At 32.5% G+C, this 25569-nt stretch overlaps 1 protein-coding gene across 1 annotated transcript in view; it reads left to right on the top strand.

Moving 5' to 3' along the window:
- The first annotated feature begins 252 nt into the window (after window positions 1–252).
- Window positions 253–25569, top strand: part of LOC134721522 (adhesion G-protein coupled receptor D1-like) — a 52180-nt gene continuing 26863 nt past the window's right edge. Inside the window, exons 1-4 of the mRNA XM_063584602.1 lie at window positions 253–313; window positions 970–1055; window positions 3544–3670; window positions 5623–5664. Of these exons, the coding sequence (XP_063440672.1) occupies window positions 994–1055; window positions 3544–3670; window positions 5623–5664 (231 nt within the window). The 5' untranslated portion in view covers window positions 253–313; window positions 970–993. The remainder of the gene's footprint in view (window positions 314–969; window positions 1056–3543; window positions 3671–5622; window positions 5665–25569) is intronic.

The following is a 25569-nucleotide window of genomic DNA, read 5'->3' as shown; positions in this document are numbered from 1 at the left end:
TGCACCCGAGATCAATCTCGGTTGAATAGGATTGTCATTTTGCATACCTAAGTTCTTAGGTTCTCTTATGGTACTCCGCCTTACTACATTGATAAGAACTGACCGCCACGATATAGCACGATAGTGTTGAAAAACAATATTTAATAATAAGATGCATAGAAATCATTAGTACTGACAACTCAAAATAATACACAGTGCTATAAGTTGTCTGCATGATTAAAATATCTCTTTCTTTTAATAATTCAGTTGTTGGTTGAGCCTTGAATCAAGCCTTATCTGGGCGTTTATAGGACCGGCATTGCTTATCATTTTGGTACGCATTGGAATTAAAGAAGGGATATGATTTAGACAATTTTACATCGTCACGATGACAAACGAGATAACAAATAAACAAAAATCCTACATCACTACATAGAAGCGAAACACTGACAAACACGTATTATCCACAAATGACTGTCAGTTTAAGTTCTCTGAAGGGTAAAAATATCCTGCTCCACTTGTGCAAGAAGACAGTATTGTGGTTACTACAGTGGACCATATCCTTCATCATCTGTGACACAGACATTTTATAACGACCAACCTACTCGATGTGGTGCCCGTTAATATTGCAAAATAATGTCTGCTACATTAGCATTTTTAACCTTTGGTTACATAGCTTCATTGTTAGCAACAACTTTCTATCATACGCAATTTCTAGAACATCGTTGCAAATGGGTGATAAATATTCCATATGCAGTATCTGTTAAATTTTTACTACATAAAAATAAAAATGTAACAATCGAAAAGCTTAAATAATGCGTTTGTGATAAAGCTGTGTTCTCAAGTAACCCTAATTGTCAACTAATAAATGAAAGAAAAATAAAAATAAGAACATTTCAGCAACACTTGACGTCAACATTTATTTTAGATTTGCATGCGTTTGTAGATAAAAAAAAAAGATGCATATTGTACTATAATTGTATATTGCAGATTAACTGTGTTATATTTGTCATTATGGTATACAAAATGATGACTATTAGGGGAATAGCTGGCAAAACGCTAAGAGAAAAGGCAAGGTAATTTTATAATTAACATATGTGTTTTTTCTCTTATCAATTAAATATTTTGATAAAAAGTTGAATAATTTCGCTAAAAATAACAATTGAAATTTAACAAACCGTGCACAATCACAACAAATCTACAGACAATTTAATTACTTTCAGTGTGCAAACGTACTAAAAAAAATCTTATTAAAATATTGACAGGGAGATGATTGGAAAACAATATTTCCACAGCGAATGAAAGAAAAAGTAGAAACACAGTTTCTTTGTATACTGTCAAATAAGGAAATAAACAAAAAAGAAGATTTCGCATTACACATAATACCAGTTACACCTGAGAGATGAAAAAACATAAAAAAATCAAATAGTTGTCTCCTGTAACCAATATAATGAAACTGTAAAGAATTTTTTTTTTAAGTTGATATTATATAAAAATGATGTGAGGATGAATTATAATTTAGAATTGAAATGGGGAATGTATAAAAGAGACAACAACCCGACCATAGAAAAAACAACAGAAGAAGGTCACCAACAGGTCTTTAATGTAAAGAATTCCCGCACCCGGAGGCGTCTTTCAGCTGGCCCCTAAACAAATATATACTAGTTCAGTGATAATCAACGCCATACTAATTTCCAAATTGTACACAAGAAACTAAAATTGAAATAATACAAGACTAACAAAGACCAGAGGCTCCTGACTTGGGACAGGCGCAAAAATGCGGCGGGGTTAAACATGTTTATGAGATCTCAACCCTCCCCATGAATAAATATTTAGATTCGAATTAACAATCAAAACAACACAATGTTATGGAATGTCAATGGTATATGTAAATATATAAAATGCATTATGTAATCGGAATTGAGTTTATGACTAAAGGAGTATGTCCAGTTTTTGGCCCCAAAATATAGCAGTTTTACAAAATTGTTAAAATGTTAACTTTTAGTTTTTATTGGAAATTAGAATGATTCTGTTACCTAAATATGGGCTGTTTTTTACAAAACAATGCACATTTATCGGTTACTAGTATGATAAAGTCAGGCTAAATTACTGAAATCTTCACAATTTTAGGATTTTAGTTGAGTTTTAGACGGTTTCCTTCTTAAATGAAAATGGCCGCATTTGTGTTCATTCGTAATATTGAAATGTTAGTTGTATTTGATGATAATACATAACATATATAAAGGTTGAGGATGAACATGATTTTTTTTATATTTAAGCTTGAATCGGAGCGATTTAAAAAGTAAATCAGTTAAAACCTTTCACAAAAGTAATTGAATCAACTGAAATAGACAATTAAGTGTATAAAAAGTATCCAAAATTTTTCGGCAGATGAACATGAAATTTGAGGCCTAATCGGCCCTTACAGGACCTACTCCTATCAAATCACAACTTTCTTATATGTATATGAAATGGCGAATCATTTTAGTTTAAACAATCGGTTTACTTCTATGACTTGTATCTCTCAAACTTCGTTTATAGTAGACAATTAAAGGCAACAGTAGTTTACCGCTGTTCGAAATTCATCAATCAATAGAGAAAAAAATCCTTTTTTAATAACGACAATGACAAGAACATGTTTATATTCGTACGTTTATAGTTATATATTTTCAATGTTTAGAAAAGTTGTTCTTTAATATTGGAGGACCACGGTGGTCTAATTAGTTATACTACTGTAATCACTAGCTAGTGGACACTGAAGTTGTGAGTTTGAACCCTGCTCGTGCGGGTTCACGCGACTTTAATCTTAATTGACTAGAAATGTCAGTTTTCTATCGAAGGTTGGTGTTTTGCTCCGGGCATTCCGGCTCCGTTCGCCCATAGAAACTGACCGCCATGAAATAGCATAAAATTTGTAACACCAACAATCCATCAATCGTCAAAAATTGGAAACGATTAAAAAATACTCTCAGTCCGCATACTAATGATAAACACTGTTCATTGTAGACAAAAGATAGCTATGCAATAAGCATCATATGATAGTAATTTTCCTAAACCACTCCTAAACCGTCGTGTTTTGCATTGAAGGCCAATCAAAACATAGAGAAAATGCATTTCTGTTAAATCAGGTTTATATATATGCAATGTATATTCAGTTTCTGTTACAAATTTCACATGAACAGTAATAAACAGACAAGTATTTTATGTCAACATGAGTTCCATGTAAAAGAAACAACGAACGAACAGACGAATTCACTCCAGAAGCGGCATCTGCATCAAATTAGAGATTAAAGGAATTTATGTTGCTATTAATACAATAAGAATGAGTTCGTATTATTGTGTTGTAAAGTTACGTATAAATTGCATAAATGCAAAATTAAAAATTGGATAACTTTTAATGTGATTATATGCTTTATTTTCACTTTTAACACAGCTCATGTATAAAGGAAAACAAACTTAAAACTTTATATCACTTATTTATTTGTGATTCAAACATTAAAAAAAAAATATTTGTATAATTACAATAAATCACTACTCTTTCATGAATATATTTGTCTGCTCTAGGATTGGATTAAAAAGTATCTGCATTATTTTACCGTTGTTTGGAGTAACTTGGGTACTTGGTGCATTTTCGGTGAACGATGACCTAGTCGTGTTCCAATACCTATTTGCTATTTTCAACTCTCTCCAGGTATTTTTTTTTCTATTTCTATAAGTTTTTCTTTGAACAAGTGTGCGTTTCATTTTTCTATCAATTTGTATTATACCAATTCTGACGGAATAGAAAATAACAGAACTCTTAACTGATACGCGACGCTCGTGCATGTATACAATGAATGTATTTCGTTCATAAAAAACAATGCTACAACAACGAGAAAAACGACTGAAACTGCCACTGCATAAGATTAAAAAAAAAAGAATGATTGGTGCATTCATTAATGAAGTCACTGTGTTTTTTTACAATTCAAATAAATGTCCTTTGTATAGATACATGTATATAGTACACACGCATTGAAATTGTATTTAGATAGATCGATGAATTATAAATACAAACCATTCATTTGTAAATATCGTAAATCAGCTCATATATTAAGAATAGAAACAGGCAGATATTATAATGTTGAAAAAAATAGTATACTATGTCTAAATTGTTATACTAGCTCTATTGGAGAAAAAAACCATTGTATACTTGAATATAAAAAATATCGTCAAATTCGAGAAAAATATATAAAAAAGTATTATTGGTGAAACATTCTACATTTAATTTAATTGCAGTAAATAGTATATTTGTTCTCACTTTATTTAAGTATTATATCATTCTCCGCTCGTATTTTGTATTTTGTATTATGTATTATGTATTACATTTTCTTTCATGCACACCTCTTTTTTTGTATATATTATATATCTCTTGTAAAATTCTAATATTGGCGCAAGCAAAACTATGTATATGTATTCTATAAAAGAGGGACAAAAGATACCAGAGGGACAGTCAAACTCATAAATCTAAAACAAACTGACAACGCCATGGCTAAAAATGAAAAAGACAAACAGAACAAAAATAGTACACATGAAACAACATAGAAAACTAAAGAATAAACAACACGAACCCCACCAAAAACTAGGGGTGATCTCAGGTGCTCCGGAAGGGTAAGCAGATCCTGCTCCACATGTGGCACCCGTCGTGTTGCTTATGTGATTACAAATCTAGTAAATAGTCTAATTCGGTAGGTCACATTCATTAAAGGGAAGGGGATTGTAGTTACGACGTAAGGAACATATCCGATTTTATTTGTGAAATGGTTATTCCATAACGGTCAACCAACTCGTGATGGCGTACGTAAAATTTACGAAGGTATGATTTCAACTTCACCATTTGGAAATTTTGGTTTAATAGCTTCCTTGTGAGCACCAAACCTCTTTAAAAAAAAATCATGATAGGAAATGCAAGCACGGGAATATCGTATCAATTGAAAGATATATACCCCGTATGCAGGTGCTGGAATGTTGCTACTTAGAAATTGAAAGTTCACAATTGAAAAGCTGAAATCATCTCTTTTGTCGTAAAGTTTTGTTTTCAACCGACCCTCATTCTAAATATCTAGATGTAAGTCAAAATATAAAGCCGACTTAACTGTATCTGTAGTATCCTTTATCTCTAGTTCGATGGGATAGATGCGTTCCACATAGTATACGCTGTATTGCTTTCAGATAAAGTATTATTATTATTCTAACAGTAACTTTAAAGAACTTCATGTAAGATACGATATAACTGTTTAACATCAGTGTTGATTCACATGTCGGGTTATAGATATAATAATGTTATGGATCTGCAGCAGGCGATTGCTACTTTATCTACGCTCTTAAGTCTCGTTCCTTTAGGAGTTCAGCTTTCCCTTCAATCTGTGTTTGTTAAGTTGTTTGGTATTACCTTAAACGATAACGAACATTTCAAATCTACAGTTACCAGTTTTTAAAGATATGATATGCTAAGAAATACAACTTTATGCAACAAGTATTGTTCGATATAATATGACCATCATAAAGCGTGGATAGTACTGGCTTTAAAATATTAAAATTCATTTAAGTTTTTCCGACTGATAGAAAATATGGGTAAAATGATTTGTTTTTTGTTCTTTTAAACAGGGTCTTTTTATTTGTGTGTTCCAATGTTTTCTTAATAAGCAGGTGAGTGTTATTCTAGAATTTAATACATATTATCATTCGGGGAAAATTGACTATTTCTAACAGATACCAATATTCGTTTGACCGCAATCAAAACAAGCTTACTTACAAGATGTAAATTATTACATCCTCTGGTATTGCTAAATTGCAACCCCTTGTACCTACCAACTAATCATATTGGTTTATTTCGGAGTGCGGTGAGACACAAATGTTCATACATGTTATTCATAGGAACGGAAAAATAAGTTTTCTCCAAAGTAGCATTAAATATTTAACCACTTATCATTGTCAATTAAGTCTGAGATTTGGTATTTATAACATAGTTTTCTAAAATAACACTGTAAATTGTAAAGAGTACAAGACGAATGCAAAACTAAACTTTTGAAAATTGTCTGGTCTCTTTATTTATGAAATCGAATCTTAGAACTACTTTACAATAATATCAAATATAATTATAAAGCCTAACAATGTAGTTTTCAATACAACAATCAGTTTATAGATGATGGATCGACAAGTATACGCAGACTGATAAAGTGTTACTAAACTTTTCTATGAGAAAAAAAAAATGTTAGCAAATAGATATAAGTGCAAAATATAATGATGTGTTATAACAATTACGGAAGTGGCGGAAGTGACCAAGTTGCATAGCTGTTGTTAGGCACTGTATACACGGGCCTTCACATATTATTTTTCACCAATATTTTTTGTATAGAAAAAAATAAGAATAAGAAAAACTTATCTGTAGTTGCACGTAAAGTTATATAACACTTTAATTATCAAATGGCATGTGTACACTAGTCTATCATTATTAGTAAATGAAATGTTTGATCGACTTGTTTCTCGAATTCTTCGTAAATGTATCTCTTTCTGCACCCATTGTATAAAAAAATAAACCAACGTGTGGTCGTTCGATCTCAGTTCTTCGTTGGTTAAAATCCGATTATGACGTCAAATTGTCTTGCTTTCCTCTGAATTTCCTATTGTGACGGCATGAAAAAAAGGCAACCATGCTTGGTGACGTCATATAGAAAGAAAACACATATGTTTGCAGATTATTTGAAAAGGAATAAGTTTGCCTGCATATTGTTAGAAAATCATCAGAGAAACAGATTCCACCACCAAATCTCGTGTAAAACGATATTTCACTCTCGACAGATAAATTTTAAATTTGACAGTTTAACTGCCTCTAGTGGATAAATATCGTATCACACTCGATGCAGTGGAAGCATCTTTATATTTCAGTATGTTCCACCTTTAATATTAACTAAAAACTGGAACTTTGTTTGGATCATTTTACTTCTATCAATATATATTGGAATAAATCTCAACATGATCAAAACCCGGACTTTCTATTCTTAAAACATGATATTTTTTATAATTTGTCGTTGACTTTTAAATTGCTCTCCACTTGGTCTTAATCCAACCTACAATTAGCAACAAATCAACAAATCAAATAGCTTTCAGTAACTTCGAGTATTCTCAGATAAAAAAATAAAATTGAGAATGTGAATGGGAAAGGTTTCAAAGAAACCACAAATCGACTGAAGAGCAAAAGGAATTCCCTTGCAATTCCAATTGGTCTTCTTTATAGCGAGACAATCCAGCACTCGTACGCGGGTTTCAGTTTTGCTCTTCAACTAAAATGTGTACTAGTTGATTGAAAATGGACGACACGCTAAACGCCAAACACATAATGAACTAGAATCTAGAATTATAAAAAAATACTAGACTAATAAAGGCTCGATGCACCTGATTGGAATAGGCAAAAGAATGACCATAAACATCTAAATTCTTAGCAGGATATTACAAAGTATGAATTTTTCGGAATTTTTTAAGATAGTGTGGTCAAAACAGAACTTCTGCATGAGGTATCGACTGTGTGTATATGTGTTTGTATGGCGTGGGGATGATAGTGGTTTAATAGTAAAAAGATGAATGATTGATTTGTAGTCTGAAGGATAGTATTAGATTATAGAATTCTCGGATTTTACGTGTCTATTTGTTAATGACGGATCGTTGTGTACAAGTTATCATTTTGTACAAATTGTAATTTGTACAAAAATATTGAACAACTTATAATTTGTATTTTGACTTTGTACAAATTGTAAATTGTACAAAAAGTGCTTGTACAAATTACAATTTGTACAAAATAGGACAAAAATTCACTTATAACTTGTACAATGTTTTTTCATATGGATTTTGGCGAAAAAGCACTGATACACTTTGAAGTGCTACTAAATAACCAGACAGTACACCTAAGTTACAAAATTCAAAAGTAGTTCTTTATCATTCGTTTGTGCATGGAACTAGTGATTTATGGAATCAGGTATTGCAAACCATCTTTTGACTCTCAAATCGATAACGACCTGTTTTACAGGCATTTTAACTGTTGAAGCTCAGGAACCGTTGCTGTGAATAGACATGTGTATTTAACTGCTTCAGTCAGACTTTTAGACAAAATAAATATCCCAAAAGATTAAACACCCCATTTGGTTAGGAATATGACTATGCTAAAGTCAAGAATATGTCAGTTGGTTTTTTTGCCGTTTTTTTATCAATGTTTATTTTTCAAAAAGGATCTTTGTTTTATGACTGTACATAACAATTAACGGAAATCAGTTGAGACATTCTAAACTTTAAAAACAAAATAAAATTTATGCAGACCATACAGACGGACTTTTATTTTATAAGAAAACTAGTTGATGCAGTATTATAAAATCATCAGACCCAATGGCATTGAACCATCAATCATTTTACAAACAAAAGTGAAGCGGATTAAGTCATGTAAATCCAATCTTTTTATGTACCAATTACAAATATAAATTAAAAACCGATTGTTCAGAGAACCATTGATGGTCTTTCCACCAGTAAGGATTTTTTTTATATGAAAATATTAAAATTTGGTTTCAAATGTCAGTTGTAGCCTCAAATGACAGCTTGTTAAACATTGATTCCAAAAATGTATGGTTTCTATGGAAAAAAATATAGATAATGGAAATAATTGTTTACTTCCGGTTCAAATTATGTTATTTCCGGTAGAGTTTGATAGTTAAATTGACACTGATTCCAAAAATATATGGTTCTACATACTTTTACATTAATTTAGAACAAAAAATAGCTACTTTCGGTAAACAAAAGGTCACGGTTGGCTTTTAGAAGTTCACATTGCTCTCAACCTATTGCAAAAAGTCCCATGTCTTTATCATGTAAACATATGAGGTACAAGCAAAGGTCAATATCTGGAACGTTTATTTTGTCTATGACCTTGAGCTCAATTTCAAGGTCAACAACCAAGGACCTAAAATCAAAAGACCCCAGGCCTCTACTTTATATTGTTAATGAGTTATATTACCATACAACTAATATAAGATATAAAAGGGGTGAAAAGTCGCATCAAATGTTTACGTACCCTTTCAACTAAAATTTACGTGTTACGCCATGTCGCAACACACATTGTGTGAAAATATGTTGTCGATATCTTATATCATTTCTGAAAATAAGAGATAACAAGCCAAAATCATATTTTAAACATGACCTTGACCTTTGACCTTGATCTCATTTTCATTTTTTTGGACCAAGGACCTCAAATCTAAAGACCCTAGGCCTCTATCACTTATGGGTTTCCAGTAACAAATTTATTTCATTTACTTCAATACAAAAGGGGAAATAACTCTCATATGGAGTCTTTGTAAAGCTTCGGTGAAAATAAAACGTAACATCCTGAGGATATAACGAGCAATTTGGAAAAATAAATTTGTCGCTTTCTTTTACGGTTGCAGAGGAGATCTGATAACAAGAAAAACAGTGTTTGGGGAGATAACTCTTACAAAGAAAAGTGTTCGGTTAAACAGGGTCAGTTTCAAAAGCGTATAGACTGTATGATATCATATACAAAAAAACTAAGCGAAATCTTTTGAAACATTTTTACACAGCAAGAAAAAAATTAGGCGGAAGAAAAAAAAGAAAAAAAAATTAAAAACCAATTGTTCAAAGAACAATAATTATTGAAGGTCTTTCCACCAATAACGGACTGCAATAAATTTTGATACTCTGCAATATTCGTTCTCAAAATGGATTGTTTTGAATCTTTGCAAATTGGCTAAAATTCTATGTTTTTTGCCTGAAATCTAATGAATTTCTTTTTGTTTAGAGAAATTGCATCAAACTTTTAAATACTACAGCTTAATTCAATTTTTCTTAGAAAAAAAAGACAATTCTCAGCTACCTTAAAATTCTTCCTGCAATAACAAAAGAAAATAAATAATATACATACTAATATTTTAGCATTTCCCTGTTCTAAGTCATATTGTACTTTTAAATTTAAGACAATAAGGATCTATTTTGATATGACAATATTAAAATTCAGTTGAAAATGTCAGTTCCTATGGCTAAATGATATATAAATATGAATTTCAAGCAAAGGTCAAAATCTAGAACGTCCAATTACCCTATGACCTTGACCTCAATTTCAAGGTCATAAACCAAGGATCCCAAATTAAAAGACCCTAGGTCTGTATTATGTATGGTTCATGAGTTATATCACTTTACGCATAATTCTTAATATAACAGGGGCAAAAATCCCATTTATTCTCTTCGCACCCTTCCAATCAAAATTTATAAGTTACGACATGTCGCAACTAACAATTTAGTAAAATTAATTTGTTGAAATCTTATACAGTCGGGGCACTTAGCGAACTCCATAATATTATGGAATTGGCTAAATTTGACTGCTTTATGAAAATCCATAATATTATGAGATTAAATAATATTTCCAGTAATATTATGCGTGTCCATAATTTTGAATATTATTGAATTTCATAATTATGCATGAAAAAATAAAATTTGATGTGTCCCAAAAACAATGTTTTGGGTACTGCTAACAAGTTCCGTAATTTATTAATCTTAAAATGCTATTTTTATGATCATCTATTGATCATATTCATTCGACAATCGTCGCCTTGCTTACGTCATCATTATAAATGCTTCCGTCTTCAATGTCTTTTATCGAGGACAGTATTTTTACAAGGGAGACAAATCGTGTCGTCTTATAAGCCATATTTTTCTGAAATGTATTATCGTTCCTTAAACAATGAATAAATCGTGTTTTAGAAAATAAATGTAGAAAATAAGTGTGTCAGTTGACCTCGTTTACAATACATTAGTTTTATGAAGGGGAAAAGTAATAAAAAAATAGTACACATCCTTCAGACGTCTTTATAAATTATAAATGACTATGTACACAATAGGTATAGAAACACATTACTTTCGCGTGTTTATATGTCCTGATTTGACGAAATTTAATTTAACTTTAAATTTAAAGTTAGATCCACAAAAATGTATTACCTGCAATTGTTATTGTTTCAATTTCAGTTTATGTTGCAGACCGTTTTAATGTTGCTTATGTGTATTTGTGTATATTGGGTAAGGAGGGTACATTAATTCGAATACACATACATCGTATTTTTTCTGTCACCTTCAAAATTGAAATGTTTCTTTTCAAATCCTTTAAAATTAAAATTGTGCCTGTTAAAGAAAAGTCTCTTGCGTTGTCTTACATGTTAACAAAAATTACATCTTAGAATAAAAATCGAAACATCAAGACAGATTTAAAAAAAACCATAATCTATAAACATAGGCAGGTAGAAATTAGATATTCATTTTGATGTATTACCAATTAATATTTATTTCGACGTCGGTCAATATTTGATGATAGATACACCTGAGTATTTAAAACAGCACATTGGCATGTATGATTGTTGTTTTCCTTCATAACACGTTGCATATCAAAATTCAGTTATTGTCCATTTACTCAGTACATTTGACTTCTATATATCTGCAGAAAAAAATTCTTAAAAAATTAAGATAACATATTGGTTCTCGAGAACCACAAAATTAATGTATATACAAGTATAAAAACAGCAAAAGAAATAAATTGTAAATATTAAACTATTTCAACGCGAAGCAAAGTCATGTAATACAATATTATTTAGTTCAGCAGTATGATCAATTGGTATGAAACAGATGACATAATTTGCGTTTGATATGAAAATTTATACACATTGCAGAATGAACTCATAATATTAATGCCTAGTTGAAATTATATCACAACGTACTAATGGGAGTGCAACCTGTCAAAATAATCTTTTGACAATAAAGATATTTTAGTACTGTATGAAATGTGGATGATGACTTATGCATGACGACATTTATAATAGACTTTTATTTTTGTTTGTTAATATATAATATTAAAATCGAAAAAAAAATATTCTATTTCTAATTATCCAAATTTATTCGTTGACTTCTGTGCACATCATACTAGTCAAAACACGAAGTTTGTTAGTCAAAATATAATATAGAATAATATAAATAAATATATTAAATATTTATAATATAGAGATTTTAACACTCCAAAGGAAAACAAATATCAATCACTACGTGTTAATCGCAATTCATTGAATGGTAAATCAGTTATTTCAAACAATCCAATATAATATAAAAGCTACGAGAAATGTTGTATAAAGGTTTAAAAATTGTTCTATTATCTCGGCTAATATTCTAAAACTATAACACCTGTATTCCTTAATTTCCAAATTAAGTAGTATTTTTTTATTGAGGGTAATGACTTATTGCTCCGGATTCACAATAATATGTCCGAGTAGGACGTCATGTCTAATTACATAAAATTGAGATCGAAATAGGGAATATATGTAAAAGAGACAACACTCCAGCGAGATAGCAGACAACAGACTGACGCTTTGTGAGCTAGCAAGACTTGAATCCTGGTCAACATTTCAGACTAGTAAAAAAAACGGGTTGATATGGTATTATCGTGTTTTGTCGTAAGGAAACTGTTTTTCTCCAATTTAAGTTTAAACGAGTGAATTCATATAAGATATATGACGTCCCATTGAATTGCTTTAAACGAATACAATAATAAATTACATAATATATGAATGTTACTACCTATTAAGTTTACAAAAAAGTCGCGCTTACAAAATACTAAAACAATATAACCACTCTCTGTGAAAGATGGGCATCAGATTCCAGAGGGACAGTCAAACTTATAGATCGGAAATAAACTGACAACGCTATGGCTAAAAAAGAAAAGACAAACATTCAAATAATAGAACCCAATACACAACACAAAAAGGTAAAACCTGAGCAACACCAACCCCAACGAAAACTGTGGATGATATCAGGTGCTCCGGAAGGGTATGCTGATCCTGATCCACATGTGGCACCCGTCGTGTTGCTCATGTTATTACAAACCCGGTAAATACTTTAATTCGGTATGTCATATACGTGAAAAGGAAAGGGGATTTTAGTTATGAAATAAGGAACATATCCGATACCATCTGTAAAACGGTTAATTCATAAATATCATTTATCATCTACAAAATACCACATTTAATAACCATACTCTATCGACACCATTCAAACTCTCGTTAATGGTCATCTTTGGAAAACTAAAGCTAATGATTGAAGAGTTTTGAAGAAGGCTTATTTTCTTTGGTAAAGTGCTAGTTACATTACACCATAACGAATATTATGGTACACCATAATTTAAGATTTAGTATAAGAATCAATAATATTATGAGATAGCATAATGTGTGGATTAATATTATGAAATTAAATAATTCTGGAAATGCTTATAATGCATCAAGATATTAAAAAATCGAACATATCGTGAAAACGATTTTATTGGAATTTGTTTTTGTTTCGGTAGACATATCTATCATTTGGTGGTCTCATAGGATAAACACTGGCAAAGTTTTGAATTTGACATACTTAGGTAACAATTTATTCAAAAATAAACCAATCGTCCAACATTTCTTTTACTTTAAAAACAAGTGAAACTGCGAGCTACTGCTCACTGAGGATACCCCCGCCGCAAGTGGATAATATTAATAGTGTAAAAATATGCAAGTGTTCGGTAAACAGGAAGTTGTCGAGTGATGAATCTGAAAACGCATCACACGGTATAGCTGACTTATATAAATCCTGAAACCAAATTTCAGAAATCCTTGTATTGTAGTTCCTGAGAAAAGTGTGACGAAAATTTTCAACTTGGCTATCATGGGTAAAATCATACAAGTGTTCGGTAAACAGGAAGTTGTCGAGTGATCAATATGAAAACGCATCACACGGTATAGCTGACTTAGATAAACCCTGATACCACATTTTAGAAATCCTTGTATTGTAGTTTCTGAGAAAAATGCGACGAAAAATATTCATGGGACGGACGGACTGACGGAAGGACAGACAGAGGTAAAACAGTACATCCCCCCTTTTTTAAAGCGGGGGTATAAAAATCATAACTAAAAAACAGGCAGAGGATACCCAGAGGACATAAAAACCCACAAGTCGAAAATAAACTGACTAAGCCATGGCTAAAAAATAATACAAAAAACACTCTGAAAACAGTACACATTACAGAAGAATAAAAAACGTAAACAATTTCATCTAACATTTACAACATACCCCATTTAATAACCATACTCTATCGATGTACTCTTCGATTCTATTATATAAGTGCATTAATTTTAAAGCTGAGCAATGCACTGATTCTTTCATTCAAATAAAGCAGTCAATATAAAAGTTTCGGCACAATTCAAACTCTGGTTCATGGACATTTTTGAAAAACATAAGCTTATGATCGAAGAGATTGGAAGAAGGCTTATTCTCTTTGGTTAAGTGCTACCCAAAGTATGTTTTCGTGAAAGCAGCATACCATCCGTATATACATTGGACATCCGTTCTGTCCGGACATCTTTTTTTTCATCCGTTAGGCGTCCGTTCGTGCTATCGGTTAAGATGTGACCGAAGCACGAACGGAAGCCTAACGAATGAAAATAAAAGTTGTCCGTTGACAGAATTGTTATCCGTTGGGAGTCCGTTGATGTACTGACCGAATACAACAGACGTGTAACGGATGCCTAACTGACACATACCGGTTATGCAAAGTACGAGAAACGGAAACGTACCGGACAGAACGGATGTCGAACGTACATCCAACGGAAGAGTACCGCATAAAACGCACACCTAACGGAAGCGTACCGGATAAAACGGATAAACAATATATACGAAAAAAATAAAAGGCAACAATAATAATACATGTACATCTCATAAATATTCAAAATGTTAAGGTGTAACTGTTTTTGGTTTATTCTTCAAACTACCGCAAAAGGTCAGTGTCTGACCTGAATAAGAGCTGCTTGATAGTGAAGAATCGCCCTTACTCTAAGGTTGATTATGAATAATAAGAATTCATGAACCTTAAGAAGTCTGACATACCAATAATTGGCCTTTCTGACGCAAAATGTTCAAATGGCAAATATCCGTTTCAGATCCGTTTATCATCCATTTTATCCGTTATACGTCCGGTAGAAGTCCGTTTCTCATTCGTTCAACATCCATTGTATCCGTTAAACGTCCAGTTGAAGTCCGTGAGTTTATCATCCAGACCACCAACGGAAGTATAACGGAAGTATAACGGACACGTAACGTATACAAAATGGAAACGAAACGGACGAGTACCGTACAAAACGGACGCATAACGGACGTTCAACGGACATTTAATCCGTACGTTCAACGTTTTAAATATGCTCAAAATGTTCCACCGGACAGAACGGACGTCGACGGATAAAACGTACGCTTAACGGACATGCAACGGATATGGACGGACGTCTTACGAATAAGAACGGACGTCTAACGGACATGAACGGATTGAAAAAAAGTTTTTCGTTAGGCGTCCGTTCGAGCTATCCGGTAAGATGTGACCGAGGCTTTTCTGCTTCCTTTTTTGCAACACACTATAAAACACGATTTTACATTTCTAGCGATAGGCTTTACATCTACAGCGCTTGAATTTACATCTTCAGTGCTTCACTTTATACGGATTTTGCTATACTTTTTGGACCTTTTGTATTATAGCTCGTCATCTTTTTATAAGCTTTGGATTTCAAATATTTTGGCCACGAGTATCACTGAAGAGACATATATTGTCGAATTGCGCATCTGGTGCAAGAAAATTGATACCGTTAATTTTATTATATCTTCAGCGCTAGACTTTACATCTTCAGCGGTGGACTTTACATCTCCAGCGCTGGACTTTACATTTCACGCGCTTGACCTTACATCTCCAGCGCTAGACTTTATATCTCTAGCGCTTGACTTTACATCTCCAGCGCTTGATTTTACATCTTCAGCGCTAGACTTTACACATCTCTAGCGCTAGATATTACACATCTCCAGCGCTAGACATTACATCCCCAGCGCTAGACTTTACATCTACAGCGCTTGACTTTACATATCCAGCGCTAGACTTTAGATCTCCAGCGCTGGATTTTCCATCTTCAGCGCTTGACTTTACATCTCCAGCGCTATACAGAATATCTCCGGCGCTTGACTTTACAGCTAGATTTCCAGCGCTTAACTTTACATCTCCAGCGCTTGATAATACATCTTCAGCGCTAGACTTTACATCTGCAGCGCTTGATTTTACATCTCCAGCACTTGACTTTACATCTCCAGCGCTATACTGAATATCTCCGGCGCTTGACTTTACATCTAGATATCCAGCGCTTAACTTTACATATCCGGCGCTTGATAATACATCTTCAGCGCTAGACTTTACATCTCAAGCGCTTGATTTTACATCTGCAGCACTTGACTTTACATCTCCAGCGCTAGACTTTGCATATCTTCAGCGCTAGATTTTACACATCTCCAGTGCTAGACTTTACATCCCCAGCGCTAGACTTTACATCTTCAGCGCTTGACTTTACATATTCAGCGCTATACTTTAGACCTCCAGCGCTGGACTTTACATCTCCAGCGCTAGACATTACATCTTCAGCGCTCGACTTTACATAACCAGCGCTCGACTTTACATCTCTAAAGCTAGACTTTATATCTCCAGCGCTAGACTTTACACATCTTCAGCGCAGGACTTTAAAAGACACTTTATAATCTGTGTGAGACCAACAGGGCTTCGTACTTTAGAGCCTCTAGTTATCTTTTATAAAGAAATCGCATGTACAGGCGCACCTGTATTCTGGATATTCGCATGTGTTACGGAGAATATATCTCCCAATTGAAACTATATTCCGCGCTTGTATGACAGTTATGAATATTTTTATATTTTTCTCATAGTATTTGTTGTATGATATATTTTATAACAATTGCATTAGGATTTTTTGTAATTTCAAATTTAAATTTGCAAAAGTATCACCTCCTCTAAAACAGTGACATCAAATGTTTGCTTATAACTAATTTTTTTATCCAATATTTACAACATTTTTGTATAATTTCACAACAGTGATTTCGCTGTGATAAAAGCGAACTGTTTACGTCTGCAACATTAGACAGAAAATTTCACACTAAGTTAACCTGATTCCCAGAGATGATAAAAACAATGTAATTAAATAGCCACCAGCTGCATTTGCAGACGACTATTATTTGAACTCTTAATGACTAGACTGACCTACTGAAGGTGCCATAACATTTAGGAATCCCGTTAAGATTAACCTTCAACTTTCTACACTGTAATAAACTATTTAAAAAGTACTGTTATTTTTAATCGAAATTGTAACTTTATTTCAACATAATTCATATTACATGTACTGAAAAATAACGATTAGATTAATTTAACTTGCAAAATTAGAAGTAAAACTATAAAAACGAGTTCTACTCTACTTAAATTCAATCATACTCCTTAAAACTATTTAAAACTATTAACTATTGTTTTTCAATAATTTAAAACTACTTAAGTTAAGATATCTAAAATGTAAAAGTGCAACAACACTATCTACACACTTAAGATTTAGCATCGTAAATATCCCCATTTATACGGGTGAAACACGCAATGTTTTTTTTTTCATTCAGGAAATCACTTATTGTTATAAAATATTATTCTTTTATTCTCCCGGGACTTTTTTTCTTCCTCGGGCGCTTTTTCTTTTCTCGGGCGCTTCCAAGCGCTGTTTGTAGGACAGATCTTATCGTATTATCTATTTATCGTAGGACATGTAGAAACAAATCCGTCCTTTTGGATAAGTAGTTTTATACATATCAACCCAAGGTTATCCTAGTAACGTGTCCAGTAACGAGTAGCAGCACAAAAACAATTAAATGGTGGTGTCAAACTGTCAAATTCAATGTATCTGTGTTTTCCCCAAAAATGTTTTTATACGGAGCTCTCAGGGAGGACTAGATAACCTCTTTAACACGGAAAAAAATATATGAGAAAAAAAAAATGATATGTTTTAGAAATTGTAATCACAATGACTGACATGCTTGAAATCCTAAATTGGATGCGCAGTTGCTTATCATTATTTTTTCTTCAATTTTTACCCCACCCCCTTTTTTTTAAGAAATGAATATATTTCATAGATTAGACTACATCCATTTTTTATAGTTCTTTAACTTCTTACATTAGTAGAGCCTTCAAACACCAAACCCTGGATCAGTGCATTTAGTCTGTTATGATTATGACAGTAGACATGCAAAGAAATTACTAATGACCAGTGCATTATAGGATTTACATTTTTCCTTTTGGTCAATCATCTTGCAGGGTCCACACGAGTTCACCTGTATGTGTGCCATTTGTTTTTTTAATTTCTTTATCAGCTATTGACTTGGTATCTTCCTATCAAATAATGTGGGTGAAATTTAAATCTCATTTAGATATACATGTTAGTTTTTTACCCTTTCTACTTAAAAAGCCATTTGCCAATGTAATAAAAAGAATAACTAATCAAAGAATTCAAATAGGCTGCTCGCATTAGCAAATTCATGTGTTGTTCGGTCACTCGTTGAATATTTTTCTTTTTGGATTCTTCGATAATTTATTCTATCAATCTCATTTTAATTTTAATTGTACGTACATGTACATGTACTTATGTATATATTTTTGTTAACTGGAAAATATTTCTCGGTCTTAAAATCAATTATACGTATACTTTTCTATGTTAAACTTATATAATTAGGCACTTTTGTTGTATGTTTATATCACTCGTTTTTTTTAGACATTTATTTCTTCCATTAGTTCACTGTTGTAGCCTAAACATATGTTCAAAAGGCTAAGTCTAAGAAATCAAGTTGAACCCCATCATGAGTTGAAACATCAATATATATAGTCTTAGATCTATACTTTTTATATTTTGTTGTAAGAGATGTATAAATACTCTGTCACGTCCGGTCTATGTTTTAGTTAGTTTTTTTCTGTTTGTATCGATCTGATGAGATAAGCCATTTTCAACTAGTTTCTATAGTTTGTTCATATGTTAGAATGTTTAGCGCTCACAAACATGTTTAAACCCGCCACATTATGTATGCGCCTGTCTTTTGTATAGAACTGCAATTTAGTGGTTGTAATGGTTCATGTCATTAATTTTTGTTTTTCCCAATTGATTCGTGAACTATGCCGTTATTTTTCTTAATTTAATTGTTTCACTTTTTATTTATGTCGTGGCCTTTCATAATCGATTTTAAGGTATCGGTTTTTGTCATTGTTGAAGGACTTAGGTCGTACCGTTACCTCTTATTGCTAACATCTACTTAATATGAACTTTGGTGAAAAGTTGTCTCATTGGCATTCATACAACATCGCCTTATATTTATAATCTTAAGAAAGGTATAGGAAATAGTACGGAAGCCGATAAGGGCCATTCAAAAAAAAAAATTATGTCGTAATTACGACATAACATGTCGTTATAACGACATCGCTTTGTCGTAATTTCGACATAACATGTCGTTATAACGACATCGCTATGTCGTAATTTCGACATAACATGTCGTAATAACGACATCGCTATATATAAAAAAATATGTATTATGATTGCCAAGAGACTAAATGACACAGATATTAACACCTATACGTCATTATAATGCCCCCAATAATTAGAAAAGCCCCCGCATAGTCAGCTATAAAAGAGGGAGGAAAGATACCAGAGGGAGAGTCCCCGAAATGCTGTGTTGCAGACAGTGTTATTATTCAATTATTAGCTCCCTTGGTAAAAATCCAAATTTCATATTTAATGCATTTTATTGTTAAATAATTTACATGAAGCTTAATAAGTATATATTTGTTAATTGCATAGCTTTTGCTATTTGAATTCATTGGTTAAAGATATTTATTTATATTGTAAAGTTTAATATTGGCATCGTCGCAAAATCTTTGGATACCTTCTTTGAATACCTTCAGTGAGAAACTTATATATTTTATAAAATACCATTGAGGTCAATAAAATAACTTATGATAAATGGCTGTACAGACAGATTAGATTAATAATACAATGTGAATATGCGAGCCCAACTTGCCAGCTAAGCATCCCATCGCCCTCTAAATAAGCGCATACTACATGGCTTCTTGTAATAAGGGTGAATTAAAGAATCAACTGTTCAAATGCTACTTTCAAAGGTTGGGCACGATATTCCTACAACACGTTACACTTAAAGTGCGATGCGACGTCGAAGAGGGTCTTTGACTTCTATTATTTTTTGCAAGTTTTATCTGGTTTTTTATATTGTTGTTTGATTCTGGTTCTGTTCGTTTTGTGATGTCATTTTATCAAAAAATTACCTCGAGTTGTGGAAATCGATATAATAATGTTTACCCTTTAAGTTATTTCAACTTAACATGCAGTACTGTCGCAAGTAATGTAGGAAGGAACGATGGGACGGAAGTACATGTATACGGTTTTCATTTTTTTTTTATCAAAGGATGTTTAACTTTCAAGTTGCATTTCATCTGTCATCGTAAAATTTCTATATCTTAATTCATCCCCAATACAAATATATCTGACACTCTGCAAGTAAATCGAACATTTTTTACCCTTGGTTAAATTTGAATACAATTGTATTTTCCCTGACACATAAGTTGTCGAAATACACCCCTTCAATTACTTGAACCTTGGCTTGAGAATTATTTCCCAAGTCATCTTCAGATATATACATTTTAAAATATAGTAATCTACTCCTGGGTCGTCCGCGAAAACGGCAAATAAAAATATAATCCCGGTTTTTTTTTTAATTCGATGAAACGGTTTTCGTTGCTGTTTGGGATTCGTCTTTCAATTACCTCCATTTCATGCACAAGCTTATTTTGACGAAAAGTTCATACTTCGCTAGTACAGGAATTACTTTCATCACGAAATAGCAGGACAAATCGCGAAGTAAAACATTCCGTGAACTGGTATTAATTGTTTTGATATTGGTGATTGCACCTAATTTAAGTGGCGACTTTAAATGATCTATTTCGGAGTACTTCCGTAACATAAATTTCAATTTATTTTATAAAATGGGATTTTTTCCCCCATTTCCAAATTCTTTTAAATAAATCGTTAAAAGCTATACAATTAATAAAAATTGCAAAATTTAACCTGTGTCGAACGTATTTCCCCGGGCGGAGTCTTTAGCAACATGCAATATTTTTTTTCCGGCAGCAATCATTAACATCTTTCTCCAAATTTCATAACACGATTTGTTTTAATTATCATAAACATTTAATTGAAACTTTAGCACATCGTCTTAAGGATTTTAGACGTTTTCAGACATTTGGAAAAATTGGCTACCGTTTTGTAATGTATGGGAGCATTTTATTCCTTTAAGACCCAAATATGTAGTTAATAAGGAAAGAATCTTGGCATTTTTTACTCTTCGTATATCTAACTTTTGTTTTGATCAATTATAAAAATATACGCCTTAACTGCTTTGAAAAATGAAATATCAACTTGGACAAAATGGCTACCGTTTGAAAAAGGACTGTGTAGAGAAGATTTTATTGAATCAGCAATATTTGAACTCACATGAGGCAAATATTTGTACTTTTGTTAGATATTATAATTGTCTTACTATTTTTATTCATTTTCTACTATAATTTGCAGTCGAGTCAAATGAAATTTGGTAAAATAACGGCTTTAACGCCACAAAGAACCGACACATGTCGTTGTTCCTGTCAAGAATCAAGAAGATCAGAGAATAAGAAATAGGATCACTATACATAAGAGTTAAAACAGTTTTTCATAAATGTAACGTTGGATGGGGACATCCGTTTTTTTCACATAGCTTTCTTTTTTTAATCCTCAAATATACTAGATATTACTTAGGAGATGATCAAGAGCTGTAAAAACATAATTCAAAACATATATTGATCATACGTTTTTTGATTGAGTTAAGTCTGCTAATTGATATTTTATCGTATGTTTTTATATGTTGTGATGTTATGCTATTGTTTCAGAAAAAGGGAGAAGGTTTGGGCCCATTAAAACGTTTAATCCCGCTGCAAATGTTTGCACCTGTCCTAAGTCAGGAATCTGATGTACAGTAGTTGTCGTTTGTTTATGTAATATATACGTGTTTCTCGTTTCTCGTTTTGTTTATATAGATTAGACCGTTGGTTTTCCCGTTTGAATGGTTTTACACTAGTAATTTTGGGGCCCTTTATAGGTTGTTGTTCGGTGTGAGCCAAGGCTCCGTGTTGAAGGCCGTACTTTAACCTATAATGGTTTAATTTTTAAATTGTTATTTGGATGGAGAGTTGTCTCATTGGCACTCACACCACATCTTCCTATATCTATTGAATTTGTTTTAACATTGGTTCGTGTTTTAAAACATTTTTATTTTGTTTTGCGGATGAAATTTCGAAGATTCTGTTTTAAATCCTAGGGGTTGTAGGAACATCGCGCGTGCCCAACGTTTGAAAGTAGAAATAGAGCTATCAATACTTCAATACACCCTTATATCAAGAAGCCATGCAGTTTGCGCTTATTTAAAGGGAGATGGAAAGCTTGGCTTGACTTGGTTATACAATTTCAGTCCTCTAATTCCACATTTCATTCTTCCAACATGTGTAACTTGTTAATCTAAACGACTTTGTCTGACTGTAGAGGCCTAGCACTTAAAATGGTATCTATAACATATATAAGTTTCTCACTGAAGGTATCCAAAGAATGTAACCAAAGATTTTGCGACGATGCAAATATTAAACTTTACAATACAAATAAATATCTTTAACCAATGAATTAAAATAGCAAAAGCTATGCAATTAACGAATATATTAGGCTTCATGTAAATTATTTAACAATAGAATACATAAAATATGAAATTTGGATTTTTACCAAGGGAGCTAATAATTGAATAATAACACTGTCTGCCACACAGCATTTCGGGGACTCTCCCTCTGGTAGCTTTCTTCCCTCTTTATAGCTGACAATGCGGGGGCTCTTATAATTATCGGGGACATTATGAGGACGTATAATTGATAATTTCTTTGTCATTTAGTCTCTTGCCAATCATAATACATATTCTTTTAAATATAGCGTTAAAACGACATAGTGATGTCGTAATTACGACATAGCGATGTCGTTATAACGACATGTTATGTCGAAATTACGACATAGCGATGTCGTAATAACGACATAGCGATGTCGTAATAACGACATGTTATGTCGAAATTACGACATGCTATGTCGTAATAACGACATAAAATTATTTTTTTTGAATGGCCCTTATCGGCTTCCGTAAAATAGTAAGGAAATTGGAAATGTATATGCACGCCATTTAATAAAATTCATGCTAATGCTTTATTACAGAAAATAACATGCAAAACATTAAACGTTTGAAGTTGTAAATTGTGTTAAAGCTTGCGGAAGAATATCTCAAAAACGTTTTACGACACTCCTGGTAAGGACCGGTAACTCTGTATTTTTTGGCGGGAAAATATGAATGGCTTCTCATATCTAATCTTTCAGAAAAATCGATTTCTTACAAGAGAGTGTCCACCATGCACTTACACTGCACTATGGAAAGCATAGTAGAATATATTGATATACAAATGGATGAAATATAAAAAAAAAGAAGATGTGCATGGTATGATTGCTAATGAGACAACTATCCACAAAAGACCAAAATGACACAAACATTAACAACTATAGGTCACCGTACGGCCTTCAACAATGAGCAAAGCCCATACCGCGTAGTCAGCTATAAAAGGCCCCGATAAGACAATGTAAAACAATTCAAACGAGAAAACTAACGGCCTTATTTATGTTAAAAAAATAAACGAAAAACAAATTTGTAACACTTGAACAAACGACAACCACTGAATTACAGGCTCCTGACTTGGGACAGGCATATACATTAATAATGTTGAAATTATATAAACAGCCCTTGGATGGTGAAAACTTCCCCAGAAAAGTGTATAGTGTACTGGTGTTATGGTGTAATGGTGTAAGGTGTATGGTCATGTGGTGTATGGTGTAAGGGGAATGGTGAAATGGTGTTTGAGGAATGGTGTGATTGTGTAACGTACGATCGGGAATGGTGTGAATGATGGTGTACGACATCTCATTGGTTGAAACGAATTTCTTTTTATTTTATTTTGTTGAATTGTAAACATAAACAATAATAATAATCTGAATATTTGAAATTTAATTGCATTATGGGTAATTTCGGATCGTGTAGATAGAATGAGGAATTGTGCATGGTGTAATGTGTAAGGTGTATGGTGCAAAGGAGTAACGTGTATGGTGTAATGGTACAAGGTGTATGGTGTAATGGTGTATGGTTTTAGTGGGAAGGTTTACACCATCCAAGGACTGTACATGTAACTGTTATATTAATAATAAAATAACAACAAACCAGTGCATACTCTGTGACGTTTATTATATTAGTATAATAGTCCCAGGTATACTGATTTGTATCTCAACAATATAATAGTTATAACGGTGCGGTTGAATTTCCTGTCATTTATCCATCATCCGCGCAAGAACTTGTCTCAGAAAAAAATATACTCTGTACATTAAACTCAGTTTCAGGTATAGCAAATGTACAGACGTGTGATCTTTTTCTGTGACATCTGCTTTTGACCATCCACATGAACTTGAGTCATCCGATGTTCAGTGGTTCAGTACTTTGATTGAGTTGGAAGTTTTCTGTTCAAAATCGATTCATGAATTTTTTTGGTGAAAATAAGATTTTTGAAATATCAATTATTGCAACAACAGAAATCGCGTATGTGTCTTCAATAGTTTTAATAAGAACATAACACTTTGTAAATATAGGAGTCCAATCAAATCGTTTCCTTTGTTGACTAGTATATATAAATCGATTGAAGCTTGTTTATATCAAGTGAATAATTACATGTAATATTTTTTTTATAAACTGTAGTATCAAAGCTCCTCTATGCACACAAGACGTAATTTATTATTAATTATGGACTTTTTCCAGTAGTTATTTTATATCTATGTTAATCTTTGGTACACCATTCTTACATGTCAGTCCTCTCCCACCATAATACCACTCGATTTTGGTTAATAAGTTGAAAAGTTAAATTTCGTTTATTGTAAGTGTGATGTATCAAGAAAACAATAACGGGTTCAAACAGAAAGGCTTTGAAATCAAAGATAACTGTGCACCTTAAAATCAGCATGGGTTTATTAGTCGTCAATACGTGTACTTAAAGTCCAGTCTAAAAATAAGCATACTAGGTACTTTGATTCAAGGACGAAACCACGATGTCTAGTCTTACTAAAAAATATAATCAATATTCAAACCCTACTTAATATGAAGATTAGAACAGATTATACCCATGTCATATTTCCCCCTCCTTTCATCGAAATAGACAGAAAATAGTATGGTTCTCACAGTTACATTTGTATATGTATCTAAAGGATAAAGTAGTCCTTCACCTAGCTCCTCTCGCCAGTATGAATTGCCTTTTTGGGATTTACACTCCCTTTTCACATTTCATGGATTCTCCCTGATTGTACTAACTATTGTACAGAAATGAGTTAAATCAGTCTATAAAATACTTAAGGTGGTATGGGAGTCTAAAATAAAAATGATAGAATTTGTTCATACTTTGCCAAAACGTAGTATCTATTGATACATGTCGAAAAATATAAT

This window comes from Mytilus trossulus, chromosome 6, assembly GCF_036588685.1.
Source record: "Mytilus trossulus isolate FHL-02 chromosome 6, PNRI_Mtr1.1.1.hap1, whole genome shotgun sequence".
Classification (NCBI taxonomy): domain Eukaryota; kingdom Metazoa; phylum Mollusca; class Bivalvia; order Mytilida; family Mytilidae; genus Mytilus; species Mytilus trossulus.
The sequence above is the reverse complement of the archived record's forward strand: the minus strand, read 5'-3'. Positions and strand labels throughout refer to the sequence as shown.